This window comes from Monopterus albus, unplaced genomic scaffold (genome assembly GCF_001952655.1).
Source record: "Monopterus albus unplaced genomic scaffold, M_albus_1.0 scaffold281.1, whole genome shotgun sequence".
Lineage (NCBI taxonomy): Eukaryota > Metazoa > Chordata > Actinopteri > Synbranchiformes > Synbranchidae > Monopterus > Monopterus albus.
Genome location: NW_018128161.1, coordinates 443,146 through 461,522, shown reverse-complemented (window position 1 = coordinate 461,522; position 18,377 = coordinate 443,146). Strand labels below are relative to the sequence as shown.

Genomic DNA, 18,377 nt, shown 5'->3' with positions numbered 1-18,377 from the left:
ACTACAGGAAACGTCTGACCTCTGTAATTGTAAACAAAGGTTTCGGTACCAAATATTAAGTTCTATTTTTCTATTGTATCAGATATTTATTTCATACAATAAAATGGAAATAAATAAAAAAATCTAACAATGTGATTTTCTGGAATTTTTTTGGAGATTCTGTCTCTCACAGTTTAGGTGTACCTACGATGAAAATTACAGATCTGTCCATTCTTTGTAAGTGAGAAAACTTGAAAAATCGGCGGTGTATCAAATACTTATTGGCCCCACTGTATGGACATCGTGGATTCTATGTTCAACTCTGGCTGCAAAAAAATTGCCAAATTTTTTAATTAATTTGGGATAGTTTTAAAAGGCTAATTTTTCTAAACTCAAACTGTTTCCTCTTGTAAAAGACAAAAAATTTTTCCCAGAACTTGACTCGATTCAGAAAACATGAAAACCTCCAAAAACAGCACAATCAGCTCAGATGCGTCAGCTAGCAGAAACACTGTTAAGATCATTATCTTCATCATCATTATGGTAACTGCCATCCTTCAGCTTAGGGGGGTGGGGCCATGCAGGGATACAGGCGTGGAGGGGCGGAGCTAAGCGCTACACATCATTTCAGTGGTAAAAACATTAAGAGTTCATTTTTAAAGTTTTCTCTCATAAAATAAAGGACCTTGACTTGGGTTAGGGTTCACCCTTGACTGACAGGTAAGGGCAGCCAATGATAGGAGAGAAGTTGATGTTAGGGGGCGGGGTTAGAACTTCAATACATAATCACTTCCTGTACAGTTCAATTCACAAACACTTTGACATGATTCTGATTCTGACATTTCCCACCATATTTACACTCCCTCCATTTTGTCTACTGTCCCAACTGCAGCAGCCATTTTATGTCCAGCTTCTCCTTTTTTTCTTTCACACTGACGTCACGATGTATGAACCACGCTCACCGCTGCCACCGCCCCCACTGCCGCTGCTGCCTTCTCCGCCCTTAGGCTCCCGTTTTTTGGTGACGGGGGTGGGGATGAGAGAGGGTCGTGTGGGGGTCATTGATGAAGCTGTGGTGGTTGCTGTGGCAGTTGTGGTGACATCACCATTGCTCTTCCTTGGGCTTGGTGTATAGTTGAAGGGGCTTACACGAGCTGCCACGGCACCACTGCGCTGCTGACTGCGTTGCTGCTGCTGGCGTTCAGGTGGCGGCGGCTTTTCCTCGAGGCTCTCATAGCTGTGACGCAGGTTGAGGTTAGAGGAGGAGGATATTCTGGAGGGGGTGGGGCTGTCGATGATGGGCGGGGCATTGGCAGCAGTAGGAGAGCGGACTGAACAGGAAGAGGAGGAACGTGGATTGTTGACTGGACAATCTTCCAGTCGCACCCACACATCTTCTGATTTGTCAGTCAAGTTGTGGACAGCTGATGAGTCGCTGCCACTCTTTGCCTTACTCCATGTCCCCTTCGGCCTCATGGCGCCTTCCTCCTCACTCCGCCCCTTTTCACTGGACTCCGATGACGCCGACAGCACTGATGATGAGCTCCCTGTCCGTTTCCATGTCCCCACACGTGGTAACGATGTGGAGTGTTTCCCACCACTGGCTCCTCCACTGCCACTGTTTTCCCGCTTCCAGGTGCCAGTGCGGCTGAACCGTGATGGTGTTACTTCCTGTGGACGTGAAGGGCTCTCAGAGTGTGAGCGGTTAATATCATGCCTCCTGGTTGTTGATGGTAGTGGTGTATCGGGGCTGGACGGTGATTCTAAAGCTGCTGCTGCAGCAGACTCCTCCACCTTCCTCTTCAGCGTTGGACTTGGAGCTTCTTTGATAAAGGTCGACTGTCGGACAAGCACCGGTTTCTCAGGCTCCATCTTCTGCTTTTTAGCTACCATGGAGCCGCTAACCCTTGATACTGGCTCACCCCTGGGGATGCCGCCGCTTCCACTCTTTGCTACCATGCTCTGTTTGGGTGGTCTGTAAGATGATGATGCACTTCCTGGAGATGCAGTTCGGGGCAGCTGTGACAGCTTCCCTCCCTTCTGATTGGCTGCTGTGGAAGAACGAGATGGAGTGGAGTCCCGAGAGGACCCGCCTCCTCTGTCATCGCTGCTTCCCGGTGCTTTGGCCACGCTTGCTGCTCTGGGTTTGCTCCGCCCCCTGGCTGCTGGCTCTGCCCTCGGCTTACCTGTGATCAGACTCCTGTACACCTTCTTCCCTCCTCTCACTGCCTTCGCCTCTTCCTCATCGTCCTCCTTCTTCTTGGCCTCCAGCATGCTGCATTCTCCTGCCTTCAGGATTCTGGCTCCTCGTTTCACCTCCTCTTCCTCCTTTTCTTCTTCTGCATTATTAGTGGCTTTTGGGAGACGGAACGGTGAACCAACAGACTTTAAGGAGAGGACTGAGTCAGAGTCTGATGATGGTTGGCGAGACAGTGATGAGGCAGCAGCAGCAGCATTCAGGCTGCTGACAATGGAGTTGGCGCCTTCTTGAATAGCCTTCCAATCAAATGACTCAGAGTCAGGTGAAGCAGGGCTTCTTGGCGCCTCTGAAGGTTCCTCTTCAGCCATAATACAATCATCAGCTTTTGGAGCAAGAAGTGATGTGACAACAGCAGTGGAGACGGTGGCAGCTTTCTTCTTCTTCTTTGGCATGGCTGAGCTAATGCACTCCTGCAGCAGGTCATCCTCAGAATCAATACTCAGTGAGCTGAGCGACGAGTTCCTTGAGAAGCAGACGGGTGTGTCCTCCACATGGAAGGCTTTAGGGGCATAGCCACTGGCTGTGGGGGGACGGGACTTCAACACCACCTGTGCAGGAGGAGTAGATGTCTCTGCTTTGCCACCATCTTGATTCTTTCGCAGTGGTGGAGCAAAATCCTTGTTGTTGTTCTCCTGGTCAATGTCGCTCAGCGAGCTCAGTGATGAATTTCTTGAAAAGCAAACAGGTGTGTCCTCAATGGCAAACTTCTGCTTCTCATCTGCTGCTGTCTGACTGTTTGCAGGTTTGGTTCGAGGTAAAACGGATGCCGTCTGCTGCTTCCTCTTTCTGCCTTCTTCTTCTTTTGTTCTCTTATCCTCTTCATCTTTCTCACCACCGTCATCTTCGTCAAAGTCAAGAGAGCTCAGCGAGTCATTGCGTGAGAAGCAGCATGGCGTTCCCTCAATGGGCGTGTAATGTCGCGGTGAGTCGAAGGCAAACCCTGATTTTGCTTTGGTGGCTGTAGCTGTTGGGATGCCATATGACACGCGCTGGGGCATTGGCTTCACGGGTGATGTTGGCTTCTGCTGCTGCTGTTGGCAAAGAGGAGGTGGGTCTGGAGGAGGAGGGGGGGTAAGGGATGGAGCGTGGCGTTGCTCACAGGTGGCTGCTGCTCTGATTGGTTTTCTGGGTTTGGCTTTGGGCATTGCAGCGCTAATGCACTCAGCAAGTATGTCATCACCGTTCTCCCCCTCAGGAAGTCCGACCAGCCTTCTTTGGGTGGATGTGGGTGGGCCTACAGCTGTGACGGATGCTGCTGTCTCCTCACTGGGTGGAGTGTCGATAGTGAGGTCACTAAGTGAGGTGGCAGTAGAGAAGTTGAGTGGTGTTCCCTCCACACAGTAAACTCTTGGCACCTCCTCTGGAGGAGGTGGCACATCTTTCCTCTGCTGTGATTGGGGACGGCTTTGAGGTGGGAGAAACTTGTAGACAGGAAGTTGGCTGGGCTTCCGTGGTGCTGCTTGTTGCTGTTTTTTTGGTTTCCGTGATGACTTCGGCATGGCCATGTTGATGCAATCCTCCAGGATCTGGATGTCATTGTCGTCATCTGATTCATCGAGGATTGGCTTTGTTGACTCCTCCTCCTTTTTCTCCTCATTCTCTTCCTCCTCTTTTTTCTTATTAATCTCTGCTGCAATGTATGGCTCATCCAGACTGAGCGCACTCAGACTGGAGGCTCGAGAGAAGCCATGTGGTGTGCTCTCGGTGGCGAAGTGCAGCATGACATCAGTGCTGCTCTCCCCCTCATCCTTCTTGGCTTTATCATCCACCTTTGTTTTCTGTGTTGATGGCAGTGGGGGTGTTTTGGCACGGCTTGGCGGCATGGTCTGCCCTGGGCTGTCAGGAAGGTCACTAGGGCTGACCACGCCACTTGGCACGCCACTACACGGCTCACTGGAGTGAACAGAGCTGGCAATGGAACTGGTGGAGAAGCTGTCAAGGGAGCTCACCGATGTGCAGCGGCTGAACATCAGTGGTGTCTCCTGAGCATATGGCTGCTCTGGTGGGCTTTTAGGAGTCCTGGTGCCTGAGGATGATGTCACATGGTGGTGGTGATGGTGGTGGTGGGTGTGGCCATGGTGGTGATGATGGCCTCGCCGTCCCCGTGCAGAAGGAGTGGCACTGGCAGTCTGGCTTTCTGCCTCCTTCTGCTGCCTCTGCTCATGTGGATCTTTCTCACTAACAGGAAGTGTCGGATAGTCGTTGGTGCCACCACAGCTGACAGTGCTCCCAGCTCTCCTCTTCCTCCTAATGACATCAGTGTCCTCCTCCTCCTCTGATGACAGCGACGACAGCGAGCTGCCTCTGGAGAAGCAAATGGGTGTGTCCTCCACGCAGTACGTCTGTGTTGACTCCTGGTTGCTTTTTGGCACTGCCCGACTGACTGGGGGAGGAGGGGGGCGGAGCTTGCTGGTAGAAGCAGTTGGGATAGTGGGGAGGGAGGGGGCAGCGGTATCTTCTGGCTGAAACAGTGGCTTGCGAGTGGTGTCAGTGCTATATTTCAAACTGTAGTCAATTGGCTCCTCACCTGTTGAGTCACCGCCATAGTTTGATGCCGCTGTGACAATGACATAGCGAGGTTGTGGAACAGATGTCTGGCAGTTGCTGCTTGTTGCTGATTTATTACCATCGTTCCTCCTCATCAGCGTGATGCTCTGTTCATCATCATCTTCACTCTCAATGCCGTCGCGGTGACTTGGACTTTGTCTCCCTGAATTTAGTTCATCCGAGTATTTCAGACTGTAGTTGATAGGAGTATCTAACTCTGCACCATCATCATCTGCCATGTGGTTGGCACTACGAATTTTATGGGCTAGGTCGGCCGGGTACTTCCTGTAGACGCAACACTTGTTGGCGCCGCTCTCGTCAGATGAGTAGAACGGCTCTGATGATGGTTTGTTTTTGCCGCGGTTGCCATAGCCATCGGCACTTGTCACACTGTTTAGGCTATCGCTCGATGCTCGAACGCTGGGTGCGAACACTGGCCGAGCATATGCCGTTTCCTCACTCATTTTCTTCGATCCGTCTCCATTCTTTGGGCTTGACAATACTGGTGTGTTAGTGTATGAGCGTGTCATGCTCCCTCCTCCTCCAGCACCACTACAGCCCCGCCCCTTCCTGTGTGCCGCCTTGGGGCTTAGGTTGTCGATGTTATCAAAAGTCTCTGATAGCTGCTGTGCATCCAGTTCCTCAAATAACGCCTTCTGTTTGCGTGCATGCAGTGATGGAGCACCAGCACCTGGCGACAAGACACTGGCATCCTTGTAGCGTGCTGGGCGGTTGGCCATTAGGTTGCGCAGGGCAGCAGCACTGCCCATGGCAATCATCTTGTGGCGGGAGTGGATGAGGTTTCGCAGCATGCCCACAGCGCCCAGCTCCCATAACGCCTCCTGGTCTTTGGCATCTCGAGCTGACAGGTTCCAGAGCGTTCCACAGGCATTGGATACGATAGTCAGACTGTGAGACTTGAGGTGCTGCAGCAGGGTTGGCAGGCAGCTGTGCTCACGCAGGATCTGCCTGTAAGATGAAATGGAGGGAAAAGAGAGGATTATTAATGTTGTTTTTTTTGCATTTATTCCAGACAGTGTGCGTTCTGAGGTCATCATAAGTTGATTACTTATGTGTTTACCTGTGCACCTCATTGGTGGCGATGAGGCTGGACACGTTGCGCAGAATGCCACCGCCACTCTCGATGATGGCAGCGATGAGTCAGTGTTCCCACCAGAAATGCCAGAGCACCATCCACTGCACAGATATCAGCTTTGTTCTCTGTACAGTGAGCCGACAGGTTCCAGAGTGCACTCAGTACAGACTTCAGGGTCGACTCCTGTTTGAGACAAAGAAAGACAGCGAAGCACAGTTTCAGAGCAGGCTCCATACAGACCTCAAAAGTTCAAGAAGAAAAAAAGCATCTGATTGCAATAACCAATAAAATAACTATTTACCTTCTGGACCTCGAGAGCGCAGCCCATCAGTGCTCGCACACTGCCGACCTCACGCAGTGTTTTCTTACTGTTGACATCAGCACGCCAGGACAAGTTTCTCAAGACACTTGCTATCACCTGAAAGCACACAAAATGCTCAGAGACAACAAGCCTAAATGGGAAGAATGCCTAAGGACCAGTATCCTCCGAGACCACCGTGCTGATGACAGGTGAACACACCTGCTGCAGGTCTTCACTCTCAGACTTCAACTGAGCGACCATCGCTCTCATGCAGCCCTTCATGGAGCACAGTGTGGCCTGAAGGGAAATAAACAATATGATGCTGTAATCTGATTGGTCACTGAGTTTGAAGCATGATGCAGTAAAAATTAAGATTATTTGTAGGCAAACACATGATTCAATCCAGAATGATTTTGAATTAAAAAATGATTTGATTGAAGAAAAAAAAACAAAAAAAAACAGAAGGACACTGTATTTTGGCTCTTACTCCAGTTTACTGTGTGTTATACAACAGATTTTTATCCTGTGCCCACTGAGCTGCTGATGAAGCTTAACAAACAGTTAAGATAACTGGTTCTGATGAGCATCGTGCAGAAACATGTTTAAAACAAGGGTCAGACTGTAAAATGTACAATGCATGGTGGCACAGTGTTTAGTGCTGTTGCCTCACAGCTTGCGTGGGTTGTCTCCGGGTGCTCCGGCTTCCTCCCACAGTCCAAAGACATGCAGCTTAGGTTGCTCTCAACTGCCGGTAGGAGTGTCTGTCTGTGTGTGTGTGTGTGTGTGTGTGTGTGTGTGTGTGGCTCTCTAATAATAATAAACTTTATTTCTGTAGCGCTCTCCAAGAGCACCAGAGTGCTGTACAATAAAAACACACAAAACAATAACACTAGCAAAAAAACAGGTAGGTGCAAACACAAATACTAACCATAACTAGGTTATGGTTAGGTCTCAAAAGCCTGCTTAAAAAAGTAAGTTTTTAAGGCCGACTTAAAGGCCAGAGGCTCACTTTCCGCCCTTAATTCTACCAGAAGAGCATTCCACAGTCTGGGGCCATAGATAGAAAAAGATCGGTCGCCCCATTTTTTGTAGCAGGAGTACGGCACCGCCAGCGACAAATGATCAGCGGAGCGAAGAGCTCGACGCGACACATACACTGACAGCAGGTCAGATAGGAAGGATGGGGCGAGACCACGGGTAGCCTTAAAAACAAACAATAGGATCTTAAATTTAATTCTAAATTTGGATCGGAAGCCAATGAAGAGCACGAAGAATCGGGGAGATATGGACAAACCTGGGAGCATTGGATAGCAGCCGAGCTGCTGCATTTTGGACCAATTTCTGAAGCAAAGTCTGGGGTACTCCTACATACAAGGCATTGCAATAATCTAACCATGAAGTAATAAACGCGTGAATAGCCTTCTCCAGATCTCCATGTGACCAAAAAGGTTTAACCTTCGTTAAGTCTTAGCTGAAAAAAACAAGACTTAACCACTGCCTCAATCTGTTTCTCAAAAGTAAAACCACCATCAAGAATTATTCCGAAGTTTTTCACCATATCAGATAGAGGGTCTAAGTGTCAGCGATGGACTGGCCAGGTTGGACACCACCTCTTGTCCAATGTCAGCTGGGATTAGCTCCAGCCCCCCACAACCCTTGTTAGGATAAGTGGTACAGATAATGGATGGATGAATGAGTAAACATGCTGTTTGTGTTAAGCTCTGACCTTATTGGCCACGTCTCCAAAGGTGAGGTTGGTAAGTGCCATGCCAGCATATCGTCGCAGAGTGATGCTGTAATGATCACTGCTCAGACCGAACATCTCACAGTCCACCTGCAGCAGCTCTGCCACTGCCTGCAGACCACCTGCAGGGACAAATAACCCAGAGACACAGTGTTAGTCCAGGAGGAGACATACACACAGAGAGGGGGGAAAAAACAAACAAACAAACAAACAAAAAAAGATACCACGTTTTTTTTTTTTTCAGACCAAGTACAAGTACTTACATTAAGTACCGTGTACTTAATGATGAAATTTCTACTATCAAAAAACTCCAATTACCATAAAAGTGCAGAGACTTGAGAGTTTTTTTTATTTTCATGAGATTTACTTTCTGATAGTGATTACCAGGACATCCTGTGTACCAGAAGGCCATTTACCTGAAAACGTCCTGTGATAACAAACAGCACTGCCACCGTTCCTACCGAGTATCGTGTACCCGACTGAATGTGTGTAGCCTGCTACACAACATACTGTAAAACAGTGGATTTTAACCTTTGTAGGAGCACGACCCACGAAAGCTGCCTCCATCCTCAAAGATCCCACCCACCCCCTGCATGAACTGTTCACCTCCCTACCCTCTGGTCGGAGGTTCAGAAGTGTGAAATGCAGGACCACTAGATTGAAAAACTCTTTCTTTCCCTCTGCCATCAGACTCCTAAACAGCTGAGGTGTTTATTACCAGGAAATACGTGATGTACTGTTTACATTCTCAGTTTGCACAATGACTGTTGACTGCTGCACATGTTGCTCCCATGCAGCATACATTCTCTTATTATATTCTTATATATTTTTATTATATTGCTGCATTTGCTGCTTAAAGTGCCTTAGATTTTGTGTTACTTATTTATCTACTTTATATTTCATTTGTATTTTGTGGCATTCATGTGGACGGCAAAGTAAGAATTTCATTGTACAGGGAAACACGTTTCCTAACTGTGCATATGACAAACACTCTGACTGTATTAGGACGTGAAAGGTTTCACAGACCACACGTCACAGTTTAGGAGCACATATTTTCACAGCCAGAGATTTAAATGTTTAACTAGGCTGCAGCTCTTATGTGGCGCTGTCCTGTTGTCTCTGCTGGACTCACAGCTGCTCTGCTGCAGAGGAGCCGCTGTCTCAGCCTGGTTTTGGTGGACAACTTTCACAGGTACAAGTAGAGCACCTGTGGGTGTACCGATGCCGATACCATTACTGGCATCGGCATCGGTACATCTCTAGTAAAAACAGTCAAACAGTCAGGCAGAGAACAGGACAACCAATAAGGCAATAAAATGGCTGAGGAAAGAATCAGTCAGCCAGTCGGAAAGAAGGGGAAAGAAAATTGGGGGAAGGAAGAAACAGCCAGTAAATCTGCCAGACAACTACAATTTAAATCATCAAGTACATGAAACATATGTGAAAGACAGCAGACATTTAGCCAGTCAGTGAAGGGTCAGAAAATACGTTTACCAAATCAAAAGAAACAGTCATTTAGTAAACCTGTAGTCTGTGGTTGGACTCACCGAGTTCGTTCATGGCGTGTCGATGTTCTTCATCAAAGGAAAGTTTCATGAGGACGCATACGGCCGGACAGATCTGGTGCTCAACTGGAGATGGCACTAAACGCATTATATTGGTATTAATATTTAGGTACAACATTATAGTGCATCTATAACGTACAATATGTATACACAGAGTACTATGGCAAACATTTGGTCATGTGACTGCCTTGGATTGGTCAGCGTGTGACATCACTCACTGGGGTTGTCCTCCTGGTCGACGCCCCTCTCATGGTTCTCCTGCCAGGTCCAACAGGCCTCACAGTAATGACGCACCTGCTCCAACAGGTGGAGCACTCTGATCTCACGTCGTCCTCTCTTATCGTCTGGCTGACTGTGGACAATGTTGTGCAGCGCAGCTGATGCCCGCGCACGGGCCTCCTTACTGCCACGGGAGTTACCTGGGCAATGGGACAAATCAAAATATAAACAAATAAACAGGTGAGGTGCTAAAAGTCACTCTTGACAGAAAACACCCTGGTTACCTAGCAACAGGGAGTCCTTGTCGTTGCCGTGCAGCAGCTGAATGAGCAGCGGCAGACAGCCAGACTGACGCATGGCAATGCACGAGTCCTGCGAGCTCGACATGGCAAGCAGTGTGCGTGACATGTCGTCCTTGTCATGAGTCCCCAGCATGGACAGAAGACTGTAGACCATCTCCACCTGCAAGGGGGTGACACACGGGGTTAACTTGTTACAGTGCACATAATGCTCTGAGCCCCACCCCCCACTCCCACGCATCTCCTCTATTATTTATTTTTATATGCCACCACTACCCGTCACTGTGTCCCCTTTCTCCCGTAGTGTGTCCTCTCTCTCTCTCTCCCTGTACCTTTCTGCAGGTTGCCCTGGCCCTGGAGCTCTACATTTCTGATGAGCAGCCCCCAGCCACAACCTTCCCAGTGTTTTGTTTGTTGTTGTGTTTATTGTTTCTTTTCTTCTCTCTCTCACTCCTCTATCCACTCACCCCAACCGGTTGAGGCAGAAGGCCGCCCACCAAGAGCGGTCTGTCCGTTAAAGGGAGGTTTTCCTCCTGCTGATGCCAAGTGCTGCTCGGGGGGTTTGTCGGGTTTTTCCTCTATAATATTTTAAGGTCAATACTAGGAGTTTTCAAACTTAATATTCAAAGGTCCGAATTAGATTTCTATTCAAGGTCATAGGTCTGGGATGATTATTGATAAGCAAATTACTTTTATTAAACTTGCTTATAACTTACAATGTACACTCACTGGCCACTTTATTAGGTACACTTGTACAATTCCCCCAACCAGCCATAACATTATGACCACTGGCAGGTGAAGTGAATAACACTGTTACAGTGGCACCTGTCAGTGTGTAGGCAGCAAGTGGACATTCAGTCCTCAAAGTTGATGTGTTGGAGGCAGGAAAAATGGGCCAGTGTAAGGATGTGAGTGACTCTGACAAGGGCCAGACTGTGATGGTGACATGACTGGGTCAGAGCATCTCCCAGTCTGCAGGTCTTGGTGGGTGTTGTTGGTCTGCAGTGGTTAGTACCTACCAACAATGTCTAAGGAAGGACACAGGGTGAACTGGAGACAGGGTCATGGACGCCCACGGCTCACTGATGGTGAGGTTGACCTATTGTAGATTAAACCTTTAACTTCCATTTGTACTTTTCAAAGATTAAAATGTATTTGAATCTTTGTTTAAAAGGTTGAAAATGAGAAATACTGTCCATTGGTCTCTATGAAGAGAAAGAGTCAGGGGCTGTAGTGGTGATATCACACCTAGAGCGGTGAGGCTGTTGGATTAGTCTAAATAATTCTCTAACTCGTCTTCATGAACAGTTTTCACTCATTTTACATACGTTTTTCACTGAATTGTAGACACATCTGTGCTCTTCCTGACAGTAGAACTGTGGAAGCAGATGGATTCACAGAAGATGCACAGTGAGCTGCAGAGTGACACGAGTGCCGACCAACTGCCACATGGACTCCTATGTAAACAGCATTAGGCAGATGGTCATAATGTTATGGCTAACCTGTGTACATGCAATCCAATGCAACACTTCCACCGTAGCACATTTGGACAGTGACATCCTCACCGCATTAGCGATGTAATGTACACTGACAGAAGATGGCAAAGTCTCGCTTTCTCATGCCCGCAAGACAGAATGTGAATACCTGTTAGCCATTAGCTAACTTCGACATTCCTAATACAAGGTGTGGGCTAGGTCCGGGGTGATTTGCCTTCTGGTCCAGATCCAGACCGGACTCTGGACTCTGAGAAGCCCTGGTCTAGACCTTACTATGTAAAGTGCGCTGAGATGAGTTTTGTTGTGAACTGGTGAAATACAAATAAAACAGCAATGAATTGAATGCACCTTCTCCACCTGCTGAGATGTTACCTTTTTACAGTGGGAATAAACTTTTTACAGTGCTTGTACCGTTTTATTGATAATTGATTAGTAAGATTAAAAAGACACACAAAATGTTTTGGGGTGGGGTCAGGAGACGGGATATTTGTGGGGGTGTTGCTGGGCAGAATTACAAACCTTTGTTCCCAGGTGGCTGGTGATTTTTCGAGGCACAGAGTAGCTCATCTCATTGGCCGGCTCATGGTCCAGTCGGCTGCTGGAGATCTAGAGTAAAGATGGAACAAAATGAAAACAGAGGGTGACATGACAAAAAAAGTAGGTTAAGAAAATGAATATGGGTAAAAACATAATGCTCACCTGAGCTCCAGCCAATCCACTGCTGTCGCTCAACCCCTGAGCTCCCTCCACCTTGAGAGAGAGAGAGGACTAGTTTTATCCACCTTGTCAATACAACCACACCGACATGTTGCAGTGCTGATGACACGTTTCTTCTTTTTTTTTTTTATGACTCATTTCTGATCACACTGGATTTAGATTCCAGTCTCCACAACAGGTTACCTGCAGTCGAGCTCCCAGTCTCATGATGTCTTTCTCTATCTGCTGAATACGAGACACACGAGCCTGAAACAAACACACAGCAACACGGTGTAAAGGTGTGGACACACAGGTGTGTTTGTATTCCTTTTATGACAATCTGATTTCTCAGTGTAAATGTGTTTGCTGTATGTTGCCTCAAACATTACAACATAATTAAATGGCCATGTACACAATGTGTACAATAAGGTCAATGACAGGCAGGGTTAGAGCGCTACACTACGGTATGAAAACTGATGATATCATACCATATGCATTCATTTATTACTGGTATTGAAGAAAAAGCACAGCGTGTGAGCATCTCCTTTGCTCCCCGACTGCCTGTCAGACTCCAAAAAGGGCGCCACACACAAATATGCAGCCAACAAAATAGATATGATATCCCCAACCTCCATCCACAGCAAAATAAATTAAAATCAGCAATGCGGGATTACTAAATTGAACATCCAGACTCCCTACTTATTGCCTTAAAGAATTTTAACAAAGCAAAACCTCAACCATGGATTCTCCAAATACAGACATTTAATGGTTCCAACCAGCACTGCTGAAGCAGCAAGAGAAGGTCAGGAGAAGAGAGATGTAGGAGAGCAACATGCTGCTGTGGGAGAGCCTGCTAGTAGGAGGGACAAGTGGTATGAACAGCACAGAGGCAGCCTGCTATAGCATTACGATATTTAATAATATAAAAAAATTATGAAAGCGTTACCCCCCCTTAATCCTGTTTTTATTACTTCCTGCAGACTAACAAAGCGCACTGAGAGCCTCTGTGCCAGGGCCAAATTTCCTTGTGTGTTTAACATATTTGGCCTATAAAGAGACATGAAAATCTCATCCTGTTTCAACCATAGACACAGGTGATCCAGTCTCCAGGTGCGTTCATACCTGAGCTCTCCTCTCCATCTCCTGACAAGAACCCAGTTGCTCCTCCATCGCTGACCGGATCTGACGAGCCTCAAACTCCAGCTGCCGGCGGCTCATGTCGGTCTGAAGAGTGAACTACCAAACAAAACTACACATTACCCCCTGTGGACATATCAACTACAACTCCCAGGGTGCATTTCACTAACAACCAACCACTCACAGAGCTTCACAATCTGCAGTAGTGGCACAGTTACACCAGTTCTCTCAGTAGTATTGTCAGGACTGCAAACCAGAGGCTGCAATATTGAGAGCAACAGTGCTCTCAGGGATATTAAGATTTAGAGGAGTAGCATTACAGTAATAGAATTTACAAGAGTAGTTTTATAGTGGTAACAGAAGCACCATTACAGAGGCTCTGCAGCTGTATTCTCAGCAATACTATCTGAGGTTGCAGTACTAGTAATAGTAGTAGTCATAGTACTCAGCAGTACTGTCAGTGGTTACAGTATCACAGCCAGGAAGGTAGCTCTAGCAGTACTCTCAACACTGGCAGTTATACTCTAAATGAAGTAATATTAGCATTAGTACTATCAGAGGTTGCCATGTTACAGTAGTTGTAGTACAGCTGAAGTACTACACTTATTAGTTCCTCTCCTTTTCCAGCTCCTTCAGGAATTCTATGTGTACTGTAAGCTGAAGCAATACTTTGTTGTACTCTCAGTACAGCAGTAGTTGTTGCTGCCTACCTCTAATTGAAACTGTGAAACAGTGTTTACATTTTCAGTGAGTGGAAGGCTGTCGATCCTCTTGGTGAGATTCTGCAGCTGAGCATAGTACCAGTCCTTCTCCTTCTCCTCCTTCTCCAGCTCAGCCAATAGGAGAGACCTGTGAAAGAGCAGCAGCCAATCACAGGGCACCACAGAGAGACAGTAGTCAACCAGAGAAAGAGAGACAGAAAGAAGATCTTTCAAATTTGGCACAAACTACAAACACAGGCACAAAAACTACATGAAAAACAAGAAGAATGAATTGATTGAGGAGCAAGGAACGGTCATATAAAAGTCTTGAGATGCAGCCTATGTGTACTAGCACAATAAACAGAAGTTGCACAGTGGTACTACCTTCAGTATCAGTATGGAGACACTCCTAGCAATAGTACAAGCAGAAGTATTTAAATTAGTAGTAGTATTTAAAGTACTAGTGGTACAGTTGCAATACTGCTTTCAGTATCACTAAGTACATTACAGTAGTACCATAATAGTACCAACTAATGTAACAGAAACAGCATTTGCTGTAGCCTAGGTATTTCTTGCAGTACAGTACTATTTTTCTATCGGTACACGAAGCAGTACAGTTTTTTCCACAAGAAGCAGTACCTCTCCTTCTCCAGCTCCTCCAGGCAGCGGTCATGGCCGTCTCTGCCAGCAGATGGCAGGCCTTTCCTGGGGAAGGCAGTGGTTGTAGGGGGACCTGGAGTTCCAGAACCTCCAGGAGCAAGAGTTCCAAAACCAGAAGTGGCTGAGCTAGAGGATGACGAGGGGGGCAGAGAAGGCCTCGACCTGGGCATAAAACCTGCTGAGTCCAGGCTCATCTCTGGAGAAGAGAGATGGACATCAAATCAAATTTATTTATAAAGCACTTTAAAAACAACATCTAGTTGACCAAAGTACTTTACATGGGCAGAGTAAAATCACAATAAATAACTACAATAAAATAAATAGGACCAGTGCAAAAAATAAAACAGCAAAATGACAGACACACAGATGACATATATTCAATAAATTAAAAGAATACATCAGGCCCTATTGTGTATTAAAAGCCAAGCCAAATAAATATGTTTTAAGCAATGATTTAAAAGTAATGAGGTCAATAGCTGATCTAACATTAAAAGGTAGACTATTCCATAATTTAGGGGCTGCAACAGTAAAAGCACGGTCACCCCAGCGCTTATATCTGGTCCTAGGAACCTCTAAAAGAAACTGGCTTAAAGATCTGAGGGACCTTGTAGGTTTGTGCCAGTGCACAGGTAGGATGGTCCCAAACCATTAAGAGCCTTAAAAACTCAAATCAAATCATCTTTGCGCCTAAAGGGCTCAGCCTTTCCTGGATGTCACTGTCGTACCAGATCATGATGCAGTCACCTGTTGACATCACCTGATTCACATGGAATCATCATTTCATTGTTTGACCTCATCACTGGCCATGAAATGCAACTGAACCAACTTGTTTTGGAACGTCTTGCAGCATCAGGATTGAGGTGAAAGATAATTCTTGGCAATAAAGTTTATGCTTATGAGTGTCATCGCTGTTGGTGGCGCAGTTAGATGATGTTAAAGCCATGAGCTTCACAACTGAAAATTTGGAGCTCAGATGTGAGCAGCATTGAAGCTGATCCCCTCTATTCAGCTGCCACTTTACTGGACCCTCGGTACAAAAAGAGGTGAGCCAGATTTTTTTTTATTAATAATAAATTGTTAATTCCCTAATGTTGGCTACATTTTAAATGGTAAATGTGAAATCTTGCAAAACCAAAGCTACACTTATCTCCACATCACCACATCCCAAAAGTGGTGCTTTGTAAATGTGCAATAATTTGGAGAAGTGTGTGTCCTTGGCCTCTCACCACTACTCATATTTACTTTGCACCTGTTCTACCACTGACATGTGCAGGCGTCTCGTTAATGTTGTTGCCATGGAGACCAGAATACGAGTATTTGCTTCTTGCAGTGTCGCTTTCTCCTCCAGCAGATGATCAGTAGAGAACAGTCCCTCTCTGCTGGCAAGCTGGTCACTTGCACAACAGCTCTGCCAGCTCGTAAAACATTATTACTGGACATCCTGACCAGCAACTTTTTAATTTAATCTTTTTTTTTTTTTTAAATAACTTTTACAAATAATTACTGGCTAAAGGAAACGATAATGTGTACATGTTTGTGCTCTGTGTTTTTTTGTTTACCTTTGAGTCGTTCGATGAGCTCCAGCTGAGTTCCAGACGCCTCTCCGGATTCTTCTTCTATGGTGCCCTGCAGCTGCTTCAGCACTTCCTGTTTTACATGAGGAGAAAAGAGTGACATCACAGTGACATGATTCTCACCACAGTTAATAATTTTTTGTTAATAATCCATAAACACATGGAGGCTTTAAAAATGTTTACATGTTAATGACAACGAATCAAATAAGAAATAACTCACCATATTATAATAACAATAATAGTGATAATAAACTGTCAGTGTCAGGGGATTAAAGGAGTAACACACATGAAACACAATAACTGACAAAACAACTCTGTTTCTCACCCAGTTTTTTACAATAATATCAAAGTATTGATTTGTTGACTCACCACGATGAATTGGCAGCGTTCAGACAGCGACATGATGGAAACTAACAACACTCATACTGTTTTCTGCTCATGGACAGAAAACAGGAAACAGGAAATGGGAAGTGTGTGTGTTTGGAGAGCAACTACAGGACAAAGAACCACTGACAACAAAACTACAACAAAAAACCAAGAGAGATGTGAAGACAAACAGAATTATTCACAGGAATAATGAAACAAGAAAAGCTGAAAAAAGGAATAAAAAAAATTTAAGCAGAAAAAAAAATACAGCCATAAAACAGAAAACCCTAAAAATAAAAACTATATCACCAACTAACAAAAATATGAAAAGGAAAAGAACAAGAACAGCAGAAAATAAAATTAGAATCACTAATAACACAATAGAAAACAAGCAAAGATCCTCACACAGACAGACATCTCACTCTGAACCAGGAGCTTAATCGGACACTCAGAGCAGCATGTGATTGGTGGAAAAAACCACCAGGTCTATTCTGGGCTGAAGGTAGAAAGACACTGGGTTTATATAGAAGAGAGAGAGTTGACAAAAGCGAGCAAGAGAGAGAGACAGACTCGGGTGAGAGACACCGACTTTATATGACAGACTTTCTGTGACAGAGATAAAACAAAAACATTCTTCAGACTGCACTCCGAAGTAACAACAGAAATACTGCATGTAGTACAGCTCAAAAAAAAGAGTGTACCATTGTTGCTGTACTACTATGCAGAACCAACTCCGTTTCTACAAGTCTCGTGAACTCTCACTGGCCAGACTCCACCCCGGTATAAAATCCAGGCCATTGCTTGTTTGTGTGAGCTTGCCTGACATCCACCGGTGCCATTGTAAAAGCGGAATGTTTTGACTATATGCAGTTTTGTGGGATATAGTTTACCGCCTGCTGCCTGCATTATGACCAGGGGATGTGGAGAAAAAAACTGGGCCTGAGGTTATTGCATGCCCGGGAATGTTCCTGTACAGGGATTTGCTGTTTTACCTGACTGGGTCTAACCTGGCCAGTGAAGTACCCCAGGGTGGTGAATGATCAGCTCATCAACACTGGAATCCCCCAGAGCACAGTACCTGTTTGTTTTGATCGCTTGAGACCAATGTCTCTGCCCCGTGTGATGTGATGTGGGTTAACGAGCGGATATTAACGATCCATGATGTTATTGTTGGTGCTACGCTACCTGTTGGAATTAATTTAATACGTTGGGACTGTATGTGGTCGTGTGGGGGGAGATGCAGTGACCACCGGTTGGATTTACTGACCTTGGAGCTACTTGAAAGGGAGCGATGTTTCCACTACTTGGTGGGACTTAATGTTAAGTTTAAAAAACACACGTTGCATCTGTTAATGCCTTGTTTCTATAACATTAGAGAGAATTGTTGTAAGGCTGGAGAAGTTACATTGTCTATATTATGCCAGGTAAAATATGGGGTTTCTCAGTTACCTGCTTTGTTTAGAGTGTTACACATCTCTTTTCATTGGTACATACAGTGGTGTGAAAAAGTATTTGCCCCCTTACTGATTTCTTATCTTTTTGCATGTTTGTCACACTGTAATGTTTCAGATCATCAAACAAATTTAAATATTAGTCAACGATAACACAAGTAAACACATCATGCAGTTTTTAAATGAAGGTTTTTATTATTAAGGGAAAACAAAATCCAAAACTACAAAGCCCTGTGTGAATAAGTGTTTCCCCCCCCTGTCAAAACATAACTTAACTCTGGTTTAT

General features: G+C 45.7%; 1 protein-coding gene across 1 annotated transcript in view; it reads right to left on the bottom strand.

The window, feature by feature from the left end:
- Window positions 1-225: 225 nt before the first annotated feature.
- The window catches only part of apc (APC regulator of WNT signaling pathway), a 27,305-nt gene continuing 9,153 nt past the window's right edge, over window positions 226-18,377 (bottom strand). The window contains 16 exon segments of the mRNA XM_020622482.1: window positions 226-5,755; window positions 5,868-5,939; window positions 5,941-6,065; window positions 6,184-6,300; window positions 6,403-6,480; window positions 7,910-8,049; window positions 9,475-9,570; window positions 9,711-9,911; window positions 9,996-10,173; window positions 12,026-12,112; window positions 12,206-12,256; window positions 12,407-12,469; window positions 13,325-13,438; window positions 14,050-14,188; window positions 14,680-14,896; window positions 16,260-16,347. Coding sequence (XP_020478138.1) covers window positions 907-5,755; window positions 5,868-5,939; window positions 5,941-6,065; window positions 6,184-6,300; window positions 6,403-6,480; window positions 7,910-8,049; window positions 9,475-9,570; window positions 9,711-9,911; window positions 9,996-10,173; window positions 12,026-12,112; window positions 12,206-12,256; window positions 12,407-12,469; window positions 13,325-13,438; window positions 14,050-14,188; window positions 14,680-14,896; window positions 16,260-16,347 — 6,615 coding nt within the window. The 3' untranslated portion in view covers window positions 226-906.